Source organism: Electrona antarctica, assembly GCF_951216825.1.
Source record: "Electrona antarctica genome assembly, chromosome: 4".
Taxonomy (NCBI): Eukaryota; Metazoa; Chordata; class Actinopteri; order Myctophiformes; family Myctophidae; genus Electrona; species Electrona antarctica.
In genome coordinates, this window is record NC_136809.1 from 2,746,784 (window position 1) to 2,760,982 (window position 14,199).

At 49.1% G+C, this 14,199-nt stretch overlaps 1 protein-coding gene across 1 annotated transcript in view; it reads left to right on the top strand.

Moving 5' to 3' along the window:
• Positions 1–13,178, top strand: part of akap8l (A kinase (PRKA) anchor protein 8-like) — a gene marked incomplete at both ends in the record, with an annotated part of 53,168 nt that extends 39,990 nt beyond the window's left edge. Inside the window, 3 exons of the mRNA XM_079499552.1 lie at positions 4,754–4,884; positions 6,107–6,202; positions 12,714–13,178. Coding sequence (XP_079355678.1) covers positions 4,754–4,884; positions 6,107–6,202; positions 12,714–13,178 — 692 coding nt within the window. The remainder of the gene's footprint in view (positions 1–4,753; positions 4,885–6,106; positions 6,203–12,713) is intronic.
• Between the last annotated feature and the right edge of the window lie 1,021 nt (positions 13,179–14,199).

Sequence of the window (14,199 nt, forward strand, 5' to 3'; positions counted from 1 at the left end):
CATGGTTGTAGTACAGGTCTACAAGGACCAGGACCTCACCAGAGTTAAAGGACCAGTAGCATGGTTGTAGTACAGGTCTACAAGGACCAGGGCCTCACCAGAGGTAAAGGACCAGTAGCATGGTTGTAGTACAGGTCTACCAGGACCAGGACCTCACCAGAGGTAAAGGACCAGTAGCATGGTTGTAGTACAGGTCTACAAGGACCAGGACCTCACCAGAGGTAAAGGACCAGTAGCATGGTTGTAGTACAGGTCTACAAGGACCAGGACCTCACCAGAGGTAAAGGACCAGTAGCATGGTTGTAGTACAGGTCTGCAAGGACCAGGACCTCACCAGAGTTAAAGGACCAGTAGCATGGTTGTAGTACAGGTCTACAAGGACCAGGGCCTCACCAGAGGTAAAGGACCAGTAGCATGGTTGTAGTACAGGTCTACCAGGACCAGGACCTCACCAGAGGTAGGAGACCAGTAGCATGGTTGTAGTACAGGTCTACAAGGACCAGGACCTCACCAGAGGTAAAGGACCAGTAGCATGGTTGTAGTACAGGTCTACAAGGACCAGGACCTCACCAGAGGTAAAGGACCAGTAGCATGGTTGTAGTACATGTCTACAAGGACCAGGACCTCACCAGAGGTAGGAGACCAGTAGCATGGTTGTAGTACAGGTGTACCAGGACCAGGACCTCACCAGAGGTAAAGGACCAGTAGCATGGTTGTAGTACAGGTCTACAAGGACCAGGACCTCACCAGAGGTGAAGGACCAGTAGCATGGTTGTAGTACAGGTGTACAAGGACCAGGACCTCACCAGAGGTAAAGGACCAGTAGCATGGTTGTAGTACAGGTCTACCAGGACCAGGACCTCACCAGAGGTAAAGGACCAGTAGCATGGTTGTAGTACAGGTCTACAAGGACCAAGACCTCACCAGAGGTAAAGGACCAGTAGCATGGTTGTAGTACAGGTGTACAAGGACCAGGACCTCACCAGAGGTGAAGGACCAGTAGCATGGTTGTAGTACAGGTCTACCAGGACCTCACCAGAGGTAAATGACCAGTAGCATGGTTGTATAGTACAGGTCTACAAGGACCAGGACCTCACCAGAGGTAAAGGACCAGTAGCATGGTTGTAGTACAGGTCTACAAGGACCAGGACCTCACCAGAGGTAAAGGACCAGTAGCATGGTTGTAGTACAGGTCTACAAGGACCAGGGCCTCACCAGAGGTAAAGGACCAGTAGCATGGTTGTAGTACAGGTCTACAAGGACCAGGACCTCACCAGAGGTAAAGGACCAGTAGCATGGTTGTAGTACAGGTCTACAAGGACCAGGACCTCACCAGAGGTAAAGGACCAGTAGCATGGTTGTAGTACAGGTCTACCAGGACCAGGACCTCACCAGAGGTAAAGGACCAGTAGCATGGTTGTAGTACAGGTCTACAAGGACCAGGGCCTCACCAGAGGTAAAGGACCAGTAGCATGGTTGTAGTACAGGTCTACAAGGACCAGGACCTCACCAGAGGTAGGAGACCAGTAGCATGGTTGTAGTACAGGTCTACAAGGACCAGGACCTCACCAGAGGTAAAGGACCAGTAGCATGGTTGTAGTACAGGTCTACAAGGACCAGGACCTCACCAGAGGTGAAGGACCAGTAGCATGGTTGTAGTACAGGTCTACAAGGACCAGGACCTCACCAGAGGTAAAGGACCAGTAGCATGGTTGTAGTACAGGTCTACAAGGACCAGGACCTCACCAGAGGTAAAGGACCAGTAGCATGGTTGTAGTACAGGTGTACAAGGACCAGGACCTCACCAGAGGTAAAGGACCAGTAGCATGGTTGTAGTACAGGTCTACAAGGACCAGGACCTCACCAGAGGTAAAGGACCAGTAGCATGGTTGTAGTACAGGTCTACCAGGACCTCACCAGAGGTAGGAGACCAGTAGCATGGTTGTAGTACAGGTCTACAAGGACCAGGACCTCACCAGAGGTAAAGGACCAGTAGCATGGTTGTAGTACAGGTCTACAAGGACCAGGACCTCACCAGAGGTGAAGGACCAGTAGCATGGTTGTAGTACAGGTATACAAGGACCAGGACCTCACCAGAGGTAAAGGACCAGTAGCATGGTTGTAGTACAGGTCTACAAGGACCAGGAACTCACCAGAGGTAAAGGACCAGTAGCATGGTTGTAGTACAGGTCTACAAGGACCAGGACCTCACCAGAGGTGAAGGACCAGTACCATGGTTGTAGTGCAGGTGTACCAGGACCTCACCAGAGGTAAAGGACCAGTAGCATGGTTGTAGTACAGGTCTACAAGGACCAGGACCTCACCAGAGGTAAAGGACCAGTAGCATGGTTGTAGTACAGGTCTACAAGGACCAGGGCCTCACCAGAGATAGGAGACCAGTAGCATGGTTGTAGTACAGGTCTACCAGGACCAGGACCTCACCAGAGGTGAAGGACCAGTAGCATGGTTGTATAGTACAGGTCTACAAGGACCAGGACCTCACCAGAGGTGATGGACCAGTAGCATGGTTGTATAGTACAGGTCTACAAGGACCAGGACCTCACCAGAGGTGAAGGACCAGTAGCATGGTTGTAGTACAGGTCTACAAGGACCAGGACCTCACCAGAGGTAAAGGACCAGTAGCATGGTTGTAGTACAGGTCTACCAGGACCAGGACCTCACCAGAGGTAGGAGACCAGTAGCATGGTTGTAGTACAGGTCTACCAGGACCAGGACCTCACCAGAGGTAGGAGACCAGTAGCATGGTTGTAGTACAGGTCTACAAGGACCAGGACCTCACCAGAGGTGAAGGACCAGTAGCATGGTTGTAGTACAGGTCTACAAGGACCAGGACCTCACCAGAGGTAAAGGACCAGTAGCATGGTTGTAGTACAGGTCTACAAGGACCAGGACCTCACCAGAGGTGAAGGACCAGTAGCATGGTTGTATAGTACAGGTCGACCAGGACCTCACCAGAGGTGAAGGCACCAGGATGCATGCCATGCATGTGGGACAGTGTTGTTTTCGCCGACTAAAACTATGACGACAAATGTTCTCTCTCTCTCTCGCCTGTAGACATAGACCTGAATGTTCTCCCTCTCTCTCCTGTAGACATAGACCTGAATGTTCTCCCTCTCTCTCCTGTAGACATAGACCTGAATGTTCTCCCTCTCTCTCCTGTAGACATAGACCTGAATGTTCTCTCTCTCTCTCCTGTAGACATAGACCTGAATGTTCTCCCTCTCTCTCCTGTAGACATAGACCTGAATGTTCTCCCTCTCTCTCCTGTAGACATAGACCTGAATGTTCTCTCTCTCTCTCCTGTAGACATAGACCTGAATGTTCTCCCTCTCTCTCCTGTAGACATAGACCTGAATGTTCTCTCTCTCTCTCTCTCCTGTAGACATAGACCTGAATGTTCTCCCTCTCTCTCTCTCCTGTAGACATAGACCTGAATGTTCTCCCTCTCTCTCTCTCCTGTAGACATAGACCTGAATGTTCTCTCTCTCTCTCCTGTAGACATAGACCTGAATGTTCTCTCTCTCTCTCTCTCCTGTAGACATAGACCTGAATGTTCTCCCTCTCTCTCTCTCCTGTAGACATAGACCTGAATGTTCTCCCTCTCTCTCCTGTAGACATAGACCTGAATGTTCTCTCTCTCTCTCCTGTAGACATAGACCTGAATGTTCTCTCTCTCTCTCCTGTAGACATAGACCTGAATGTTCTCTCTCTCTCTCCTGTAGACAAAGACCTGAATGTTCTCTCTCTCTCTCTCCTGTAGACATAGACCTGAATGTTCTCTCTCTCTCTCCTGTAGACATAGACCTGAATGTTCTCTCTCTCTCTCCTGTAGACATAGACCTGAATGTTCTCTCTCTCTCTCCTGTAGACAAAGACCTGAATGTTCTCTCTCTCTCTCTCCTGTAGACATAGACCTGAATGTTCTCTCTCTCTCTCCTGTAGACATAGACCTGAATGTTCTCTCTCTCTCTCCTGTAGACATAGACCTGAATGTTCTCTCTCTCTCTCTCTCCTGTAGACATAGACCTGAATGTTCTCTCTCTCTCTCTCTCTCTCTCCTGTAGACATAGACCTGAATGTTCTCTCTCTCTCTCTCTCTCCTGTAGACATAGACCTGAATGTTCTCTCTCTCTCTCTCCTGTAGACATAGACCTGAATGTTCTCTCTCTCTCTCCTGTAGACATAGACCTGAATGTTCTCTCTCTCTCTCCTGTAGACATAGACCTGAATGTTCTCTCTCTCTCTCTCCTGTAGACATAGACCTGAATGTTCTCTCTCTCTCTCCTGTAGACATAGACCTGAATGTTCTCTCTCTCTCTCCTGTAGACATAGACCTGAATGTTCTCTCTCTCTCTCCTGTAGACATAGACCTGAATGTTCTCTCTCTCTCTCCTGTAGACATAGACCTGAATGTTCTCTCTCTCTCGCCTGTAGACATAGACCTGAATGTTCTCTCTCTCTCTCTCCTGTAGACATAGACCTGAATGTTCTCTCTCTCTCTCCTGTAGACATAGACCTGAATGTTCTCTCTCTCTCTCTCTCCTGTAGACATAGACCTGAATGTTCTCTCTCTCTCTCTCCTGTAGACATAGACCTGAATGTTCTCTCTCTCTCTCGCCTGTAGACATAGACCTGAATGTTCTCTCTCTCTCTCCTGTAGACATAGACCTGAATGTTCTCTCTCTCTCTCCTGTAGACATAGACCTGAATGTTCTCTCTCTCTCTCCTGTAGACATCGGCATGGAACACTTCATGAAGAAGGTGGAGGCGGCTCACTGCGCAGCGTGTGACGTCTTCATTCCCATGCAGCCCCATCTGATCCAGAAACACATCAAGTCTCCTGATCACAACTACAACCGAAAGGTACCCTAACCCGGAACATCGGTTGGAATGAACAAGATAACATATTTAGCAGATTGTTCTTGATCCAAGTTCTCTGCTCATGCAGAATTTATATTATGGTGATTGACGATTGTTTGTTCTTAAAGGACAACTTTAGGTTTTTTTCAACCAAGGTTCATGTTTTAGGTTGTTATTAGAGAAAGTAAAAGATTTTCCATTTGCTGCCTTTTCGTTTTAGGGATTTTAGCTGTTTTTGACAGGGGGCGGGGACATTCGAACATGGGGCTAAATATGTATTTTATTTTTTATTTTTTTATTTGTTGCTATAGTATAGTAGGACTATAGTAAATAATAAAAAAATAAATCGCTAAAAAAATACATATTTAGCCCCATGCTCGAATGCCCCCGCCCCCCTGTCAAAAACAGCTAAAATCCCTAAAACGAAAGAAAGCAGCAAAATAAAAATAGCACTCATCTTTTACGTTCTCTAATAACAACCTAAAACATGAACCTTTACGTTCTCTAATAACAACCTAAAACATGAACCTTTACGTTCTCTAATAACAACCTAAAACATGAACCTTTACTTTCTCTAATAACAACCTAAAACATGAACCTTTACTTTCTCTAATAACAACCTAAAACATGAACCTTTACTTTCTCTAATAACAACCTAAAACATGAACCTTTACTTTCTCTAATAACAACCTAAAACATGAACCTTTACGTTCTCTAATAACAACCTAAAACATGAACCTTTACGTTCTCTAATAACAACCTAAAACATGAACCTTTACTTTCTCTAATAACAACCTAAAACATGAACCTTTACTTTCTCTAATAACAACCTAAAACATGAACCTTTACTTTCTCTAATAACAACCTAAAACATGAACCTTTACTTTCTCTAATAACAACCTAAAACATGAACCTTTACTTTCTCTAATAACAACCTCAAACATGAACCTTTACTTTCTCTAATAACAACCTAAAACATGAACCTTTACTTTCTCTAATAACAACCTAAAACATGAACCTTTACTTTCTCTAATAACAACCTAAAACATGAACCTTTACTTTCTCTAATAACAACCTAAAACATGAACCTTTACTTTCTCTAATAACAACCTAAAACATGAACCTTTCTCTAATAACAACCTAAAACATGAACCTTGCTTGTCCTTTAAGCATATTTATTTTAACCTTGACATTTTGAATGTGTCTATCCTTCGTCTAACCAAAGGGCATGATGGAACAGTCCAAGAGGTCCAGTCTGTCGGTCGCTCGTAGCATCCTTAACCACAAAGTCATCGGACAGAAGCTGGACAGTTTCCTCAAGGTACACGCATGTTTTTTTTGCATTTGCAACCATATTGGTTGCTTTTTAAAAAAAAACATTCTATGGAAATTATTAAAATGAGGAAGTTTTCATAAAGTGAAAAGCAGCTCATGCCATCAGTGTAATTATGAATGATTTATAAATGATATCTATATTGATGAGTGTCCTTGTATTAAGGCAAGATTTAGCAGTTAACCCATTTTGGGCGGGAACCCCTTTTTGTGTTAGCATTATGTTATGCTTTAGCTGTTGAAAAATAGCAGATCTACAAGCTCGTAGCGAGCCACTGAGTGGCGCGCTACGAGCTTGTAGGTCTGCTATTTTTAAAAAATCGAATAACGACTGACAGTGTAACATCCTAACGACAGCTCACAGTGAGCTTCCACAGCCTACAGCAGTGGAACATCCTAACGACAGCTCACAGTGAGCTTCCACCACCTACAGCAGTGGAACATCCTAACGACAGCTCACAGTGAGCTTCCACAGCCTACAGCAGTGGAACATCCTAACCACAGCTCACAGTGAGCTTCCACCACCTACAGCAGTGGAACATCCTAACGACAGCTCACAGTGAGCTTCCACAGCCTACAGCAGTGGAACATCCTAAGGACAGCTCACAGTGAGCTTCCACAGCCTACAGCAGTGGAACATCCTAAGGACAGCTCACAGTGAGCTTCCACCGCCTACAGCAGTGGAACATCCTAAGGACAGCTCACAGTGAGCTTCCACCGCCTACAGCAGTGGAACATCCTAACGACAGCTCACAGTGAGCTTCCACAGCCTACAGCAGTGTGGAACATCCTAACGACAGCTCACAGTGAGCTTCCACAGCCTACAGCAGTGGAACATCCTAACGACAGCTCACAGTGAGCTTCCACCGCCTACAGCAGTGGAACATCCTAACGACAGCTCACAGTGAGCTTCCACAGCCTACAGCAGTGGAACATCCTAACGACAGCTCACAGTGAGCTTCCACCACCTACAGCAGTGGAACATCCTAACGACAGCTCACAGTGAGCTTCCACCGCCTACAGCAGTGGAACATCCTAACGACAGCTCACAGTGAGCTTCCACAGCCTACAGCAGTGGAACATCCTAACGACAGCTCACAGTGAGCTTCCACCACCTACAGCAGTGGAACATCCTAACGACAGCTCACAGTGAGCTTCCACCGCCTACAGCAGTGGAACATCCTAACGACAGCTCACAGTGAGCTTCCACAGCCTACAGCAGTGGAACATCCTAACGACAGCTCACAGTGAGCTTCCACAGCCTACAGCAGTGGAACATCCTAACGACAGCTCACAGTGAGCTTCCACCGCCTACAGCAGTGGAACATCCTAACGACAGCTCACAGTGAGCTTCCACCGCCTACAGCAGTGGAACATCCTAACGACAGCTCACAGTGAGCTTCCACCACCTACAGCAGTGGAACATCCTAACGACAGCTCACAGTGAGCTTCCACAGCCTACAGCAGTGGAACATCCTAACGACAGCTCACAGTGAGCTTCCACCGCCTACAGCAGTGTAACATCCTAAGGACAGCTCACAGTGAGCTTCCACCGCCTACAGCAGTGTGGAACATCCTAACGACAGCTCACAGTGAGCTTCCACCACCTACAGCAGTGGAACATCCTAACGACAGCTCACAGTGAGCTTCCACAGCCTACAGCAGTGGAACATCCTAACGACAGCTCACAGTGAGCTTCCACCACCTACAGCAGTGTGGAACATCCTAACGACAGCTCACAGTGAGCTTCCACCGCCTACAGCAGTGGAACATCCTAACGACAGCTCACAGTGAGCTTCCACCACCTACAGCAGTGGAACATCCTAACGACAGCTCACAGTGAGCTTCCACCACCTACAGCAGTGGAACATCCTAACGACAGCTCACAGTGAGCTTCCACCGCCTACAGCAGTGTGGAACATCCTAACGACAGCTCACAGTGAGCTTCCACAGCCTACAGCAGTGGAACATCCTAACGACAGCTCACAGTGAGCTTCCACAGCCTACAGCAGTGGAACATCCTAACGACAGCTCACAGTGAGCTTCCACAGCCTACAGCAGTGGAACATCCTAACGACAGCTCACAGTGAGCTTCCACAGCCTACAGCAGTGTGGAACATCCTAACGACAGCTCACAGTGAGCTTCCACAGCCTACAGCAGTGGAACATCCTAACGACAGCTCACAGTGAGCTTCCACAGCCTACAGCAGTGGAACATCCTAACGACAGCTCACAGTGAGCTTCCACAGCCTACAGCAGTGGAACATCCTAACGACAGCTCACAGTGAGCTTCCACCGCCTACAGCAGTGGAACATCCTAACGACAGCTCACAGTGAGCTTCCACCACCTACAGCAGTGGAACATCCTAACGACAGCTCACAGTGAGCTTCCACAGCCTACAGCAGTGGAACATCCTAAGGACAGCTCACAGTGAGCTTCCACAGCCTACAGCAGTGGAACATCCTAACGACAGCTCACAGTGAGCTTCCACCGCCTACAGCAGTGGAACATCCTAACGACAGCTCACAGTGAGCTTCCACAGCCTACAGCAGTGGAACATCCTAAGGACAGCTCACAGTGAGCTTCCACCACCTACAGCAGTGGAACATCCTAACGACAGCTCACAGTGAGCTTCCACCACCTACAGCAGTGGAACATCCTAACGACAGCTCACAGTGAGCTTCCACCACCTACAGCAGTGGAACATCCTAACGACAGCTCACAGTGAGCTTCCACCACCTACAGCAGTGGAACATCCTAACGACAGCTCACAGTGAGCTTCCACCACCTACAGCAGTGGAACATCCTAACGACAGCTCACAGTGAGCTTCCACAGCCTACAGCATTGGAACATCCTAACGACAGCTCACAGTGAGCTTCCACAGCCTACAGCAGTGGAACATCCTAACGACAGCTCACAGTGAGCTTCCACCGCCTACAGCAGTGGAACATCCTAACGACAGCTCACAGTGAGCTTCCACAGCCTACAGCATTGGAACATCCTAACGACAGCTCACAGTGAGCTTCCACAGCCTACAGCAGTGGAACATCCTAAGGACAGCTCACAGTGAGCTTCCACAGCCTACAGCAGTGGAACATCCTAACGACAGCTCACAGTGAGCTTCCACAGCCTACAGCAGTGGAACATCCTAAGGACAGCTCACAGTGAGCTTCCACCACCTACAGCAGTGGAACATCCTAAGGACAGCTCACAGTGAGCTTCCACCACCTACAGCAGTGGAACATCCTAACGACAGCTCACAGTGAGCTTCCACAGCCTACAGCAGTGGAACATCCTAAGGACAGCTCACAGTGAGCTTCCACAGCCTACAGCAGTGGAACATCCTAACGACAGCTCACAGTGAGCTTCCACAGCCTACAGCAGTGGAACATCCTAACGACAGCTCACAGTGAGCTTCCACCGCCTACAGCAGTGGAACATCCTAAGGACAGCTCACAGTGAGCTTCCACCACCTACAGCAGTGGAACATCCTAAGGACAGCTCACAGTGAGCTTCCACCACCTACAGCAGTGGAACATCCTAAGGACAGCTCACAGTGAGCTTCCACCACCTACAGCATTGGAACATCCTAACGACAGCTCACAGTGAGCTTCCACCGCCTACAGCAGTGGAACATCCTAACGACAGCTCACAGTGAGCTTCCACAGCCTACAGCATTGGAACATCCTAACGACAGCTCACAGTGAGCTTCCACCGCCTACAGCAGTGGAACATCCTAACGACAGCTCACAGTGAGCTTCCACAGCCTACAGCAGTGGAACATCCTAAGGACAGCTCACAGTGAGCTTCCACCACCTACAGCAGTGGAACATCCTAACGACAGCTCACAGTGAGCTTCCACAGCCTACAGCATTGGAACATCCTAACGACAGCTCACAGTGAGCTTCCACAGCCTACAGCAGTGGAACATCCTAAGGACAGCTCACAGTGAGCTTCCACAGCCTACAGCATTGGAACATCCTAACGACAGCTCACAGTGAGCTTCCACAGCCTACAGCAGTGGAACATCCTAACGACAGCTCACAGTGAGCTTCCACCACCTACAGCAGTGGAACATCCTAACGACAGCTCACAGTGAGCTTCCACCGCCTACAGCAGTGGAACATCCTAACGACAGCTCACAGTGAGCTTCCACCGCCTACAGCAGTGGAACATCCTAACGACAGCTCACAGTGAGCTTCCACAGCCTACAGCAGTGGAACATCCTAACGACAGCTCACAGTGAGCTTCCACCGCCTACAGCAGTGGAACATCCTAACGACAGCTCACAGTGAGCTTCCACAGCCTACAGCAGTGGAACATCCTAACGACAGCTCACAGTGAGCTTCCACAGCCTACAGCAGTGGAACATCCTAACGACAGCTCTCAGTGAGCTTCCACAGCCTACAGCAGTGGAACATCCTAACGACAGCTCACAGTGAGCTTCCACCACCTACAGCAGTGGAACATCCTAACGACAGCTCTCAGTGAGCTTCCACCACCTACAGCAGTGGAACATCCTAACGACAGCTCACAGTGAGCTTCCACAGCCTACAGCAGTGGAACATCCTAACGACAGCTCACAGTGAGCTTCCACCACCTACAGCAGTGGAACATCCTAACGACAGCTCACAGTGAGCTTCCACAGCCTACAGCAGTGGAACATCCTAACGACAGCTCTCAGTGAGCTTCCACAGCCTACAGCAGTGGAACATCCTAACGACAGCTCACAGTGAGCTTCCACAGCCTACAGCAGTGGAACATCCTAACGACAGCTCACAGTGAGCTTCCACCGCCTACAGCAGTGGAACATCCTAACGACAGCTCACAGTGAGCTTCCACCACCTACAGCAGTGGAACATCCTAACGACAGCTCTCAGTGAGCTTCCACAGCCTACAGCAGTGGAACATCCTAACGACAGCTCACAGTGAGCTTCCACCGCCTACAGCAGTGGAACATCCTAACGACAGCTCACAGTGAGCTTCCACAGCCTACAGCAGTGTGGAACATCCTAACGACAGCTCACAGTGAGCTTCCACAGCCTACAGCAGTGGAACATCCTAACGACAGCTCACAGTGAGCTTCCACCACCTACAGCAGTGGAACATCCTAACGACAGCTCACAGTGAGCTTCCACAGCCTACAGCAGTGGAACATCCTAACGACAGCTCACAGTGAGCTTCCACCACCTACAGCAGTGGAACATCCTAACGACAGCTCACAGTGAGCTTCCACCACCTACAGCAGTGGAACATCCTAACGACAGCTCACAGTGAGCTTCCACCACCTACAGCAGTGGAACATCCTAAGGACAGCTCACAGTGAGCTTCCACAGCCTACAGCAGTGGAACATCCTAACGACAGCTCACAGTGAGCTTCCACCACCTACAGCAGTGTAACATCCTAACGACAGCTCACAGTGAGCTTCCACCACCTACAGCAGTGGAACATCCTAACGACAGCTCACAGTGAGCTTCCACCACCTACAGCAGTGGAACATCCTAACGACAGCTCACAGTGAGCTTCCACCACCTACAGCAGTGGAACATCCTAACGACAGCTCACAGTGAGCTTCCACAGCCTACAGCAGTGGAACATCCTAAGGACAGCTCACAGTGAGCTTCCACCGCCTACAGCAGTGGAACATCCTAAGGACAGCTCACAGTGAGCTTCCACCGCCTACAGCAGTGGAACATCCTAAGGACAGCTCACAGTGAGCTTCCACCGCCTACAGCAGTGGAACATCCTAACGACAGCTCACAGTGAGCTTCCACCACCTACAGCAGTGGAACATCCTAACGACAGCTCACAGTGAGCTTCCACCGCCTACAGCAGTGGAACATCCTAACGACAGCTCACAGTGAGCTTCCACCACCTACAGCAGTGGAACATCCTAACGACAGCTCACAGTGAGCTTCCACCACCTACAGCAGTGGAACATCCTAACGACAGCTCACAGTGAGCTTCCACAGCCTACAGCAGTGGAACATCCTAAGGACAGCTCACAGTGAGCTTCCACCGCCTACAGCATTGGAACATCCTAAGGACAGCTCACAGTGAGCTTCCACCACCTACAGCATTGTGGAACACGAGCATTCAGCTAAAAGTATAAATTGGGCATAACTCCCAATCACATTCTTTGTGAGAATGCCACATTTTAACATGGGGTATTGTCACATTTTAATTTCCATTGTTTAAAAGTATCCTGTTGCCCTGCCTTTTTGCATTTTTAAAACTCATTCTAGGCTAAGTACTCTAAGTACTTATTTGACTTCTTTTAACAAATAGCCATCCAGGCCAAAGACATTAAGAACGTTTTTTTAACATTGGGGGAAAGAAGAACTTTTTTTTTTTATCTTACAACTCTTTCTAAAAAAAAAAACGGAACAAATCTATATTAGCCTGTGCTGAACTTTTGCTACTGCCAGTTAGCTATGTACGAGTTAATTCAGTGAAACCTCCTAATTGGTTGCTTTTAATCCCCTTCCTGGCGGCAGGGGGAGAATCCCTTCGTGGGCGGTAACCAGGACGACCAGGACCTGGAGGATTCCATGGCGATGGAGGTGTCAGAGATGGAGCTGACCAATGACAGCCAGGCAGAGGCGGAGCCGGACGCGGACGGAGAAGCGACTGTTCCAGAGGCGGCGGTGGCGTCCCCTCCCCCCCGGGGTGACAGGACGGAGGAGGAGAAGATGGAGGAGGAGCAGGGGGTGGAGGGAGTGCTGGAGGGGGAGGAGGAGGAGGAGGAGGGGGAACATGAGGGAGGGTTTGAGGATGGAGATGGAGATGGTGACGGTGGAGACGAGGAGGGTTTCGTGGTGGCTGATGAGGTTGGTGAGGAGGGGGTCGAGGCAGAGGGTGACGAAGAGGAGGAGGAGGAGGATGAGGGGATAGTGGCGACCGAGGCGGAAGACGAGTTGTTAAAGAATGATGATGTCAATGGAGTGGTCGTCCTAGACTGAACCTTTTTCCTGTTTTGTTTTTTTTTGTTTTTTTTAACACACCATTGTGAATGTTTAGACCTTTTTAGACCTGTCTGGACCTTAGAGTATATATTAATAGAGACGGCACCCGGAGGAAACCCTGAGGCCAAATGGACATAGTGGCCCAATTTGTCATTGCAGCTGGAGCCAGCGCTGGTCCGTTGACTATCAGCTCTGAGCCAGCGCTGGTCCGTTGACTATCGGCTCTGAGCCAGCGCTGGTCCGTTGACTATCAGCTCTGAGCCAGCGCTGGTCTGTTGACTATCAGCTCTGAGCCAACGCTGGTCCGTTGACTATCAGTTTTGAGCCAGCGCTGGTCCGTTGACTATCAGCTCTGAGCCAGCGCTGGTCTGTTGACTATCAGCTCTGAGCCAGCGCTGGTCCGTTGACTATCATTGCGCTCGTTCATGTTATTGGGTCCTTTCATACGTGAACGCGCGCAAACGGCGCAATGATGGTCAACGGCAGCGTGTTCATGTGTTTGGGCCCAATCCATCCCAGAATGCACTCTGTTCCTACCTGGAAGGAGGAGTGAAATCGCCTCATGTGCTTTTGAGGTACTTGCAAGAGGATGGAGGAGAAACCCGGTGCCGTCTCTATTAACACAATCGGTGCCGGAAAGACATGGCCGCTTTACTCTGAAACCCACGACCCGGAAACAATCCGCTAAAAATAGTTTTCTTTACATTGCTAGCTTACATTGCTATCGTTTTAATTTATACGATATACTGTATGATCCAAAAAGCGTTCATATTTAGCGGGAGAGACGGATGAGGAGCAGAAATGAAGCGCTAGTATATCGATCCGTTCAAAACCACGGAGAGCGCCCTGGATTAGGAGAGACGAGTCATTCTTTCTGCCGCGCTAACAGCTAAGTCGGATATACATACTGGTCTGGACCAGTTCAACACCAACCAATAGAACCATTCTGACTCCCATCCTCACCAACCAATAGAACCATTCTGACTCCCATCATCACCAACCAATAGAACCATTCTGA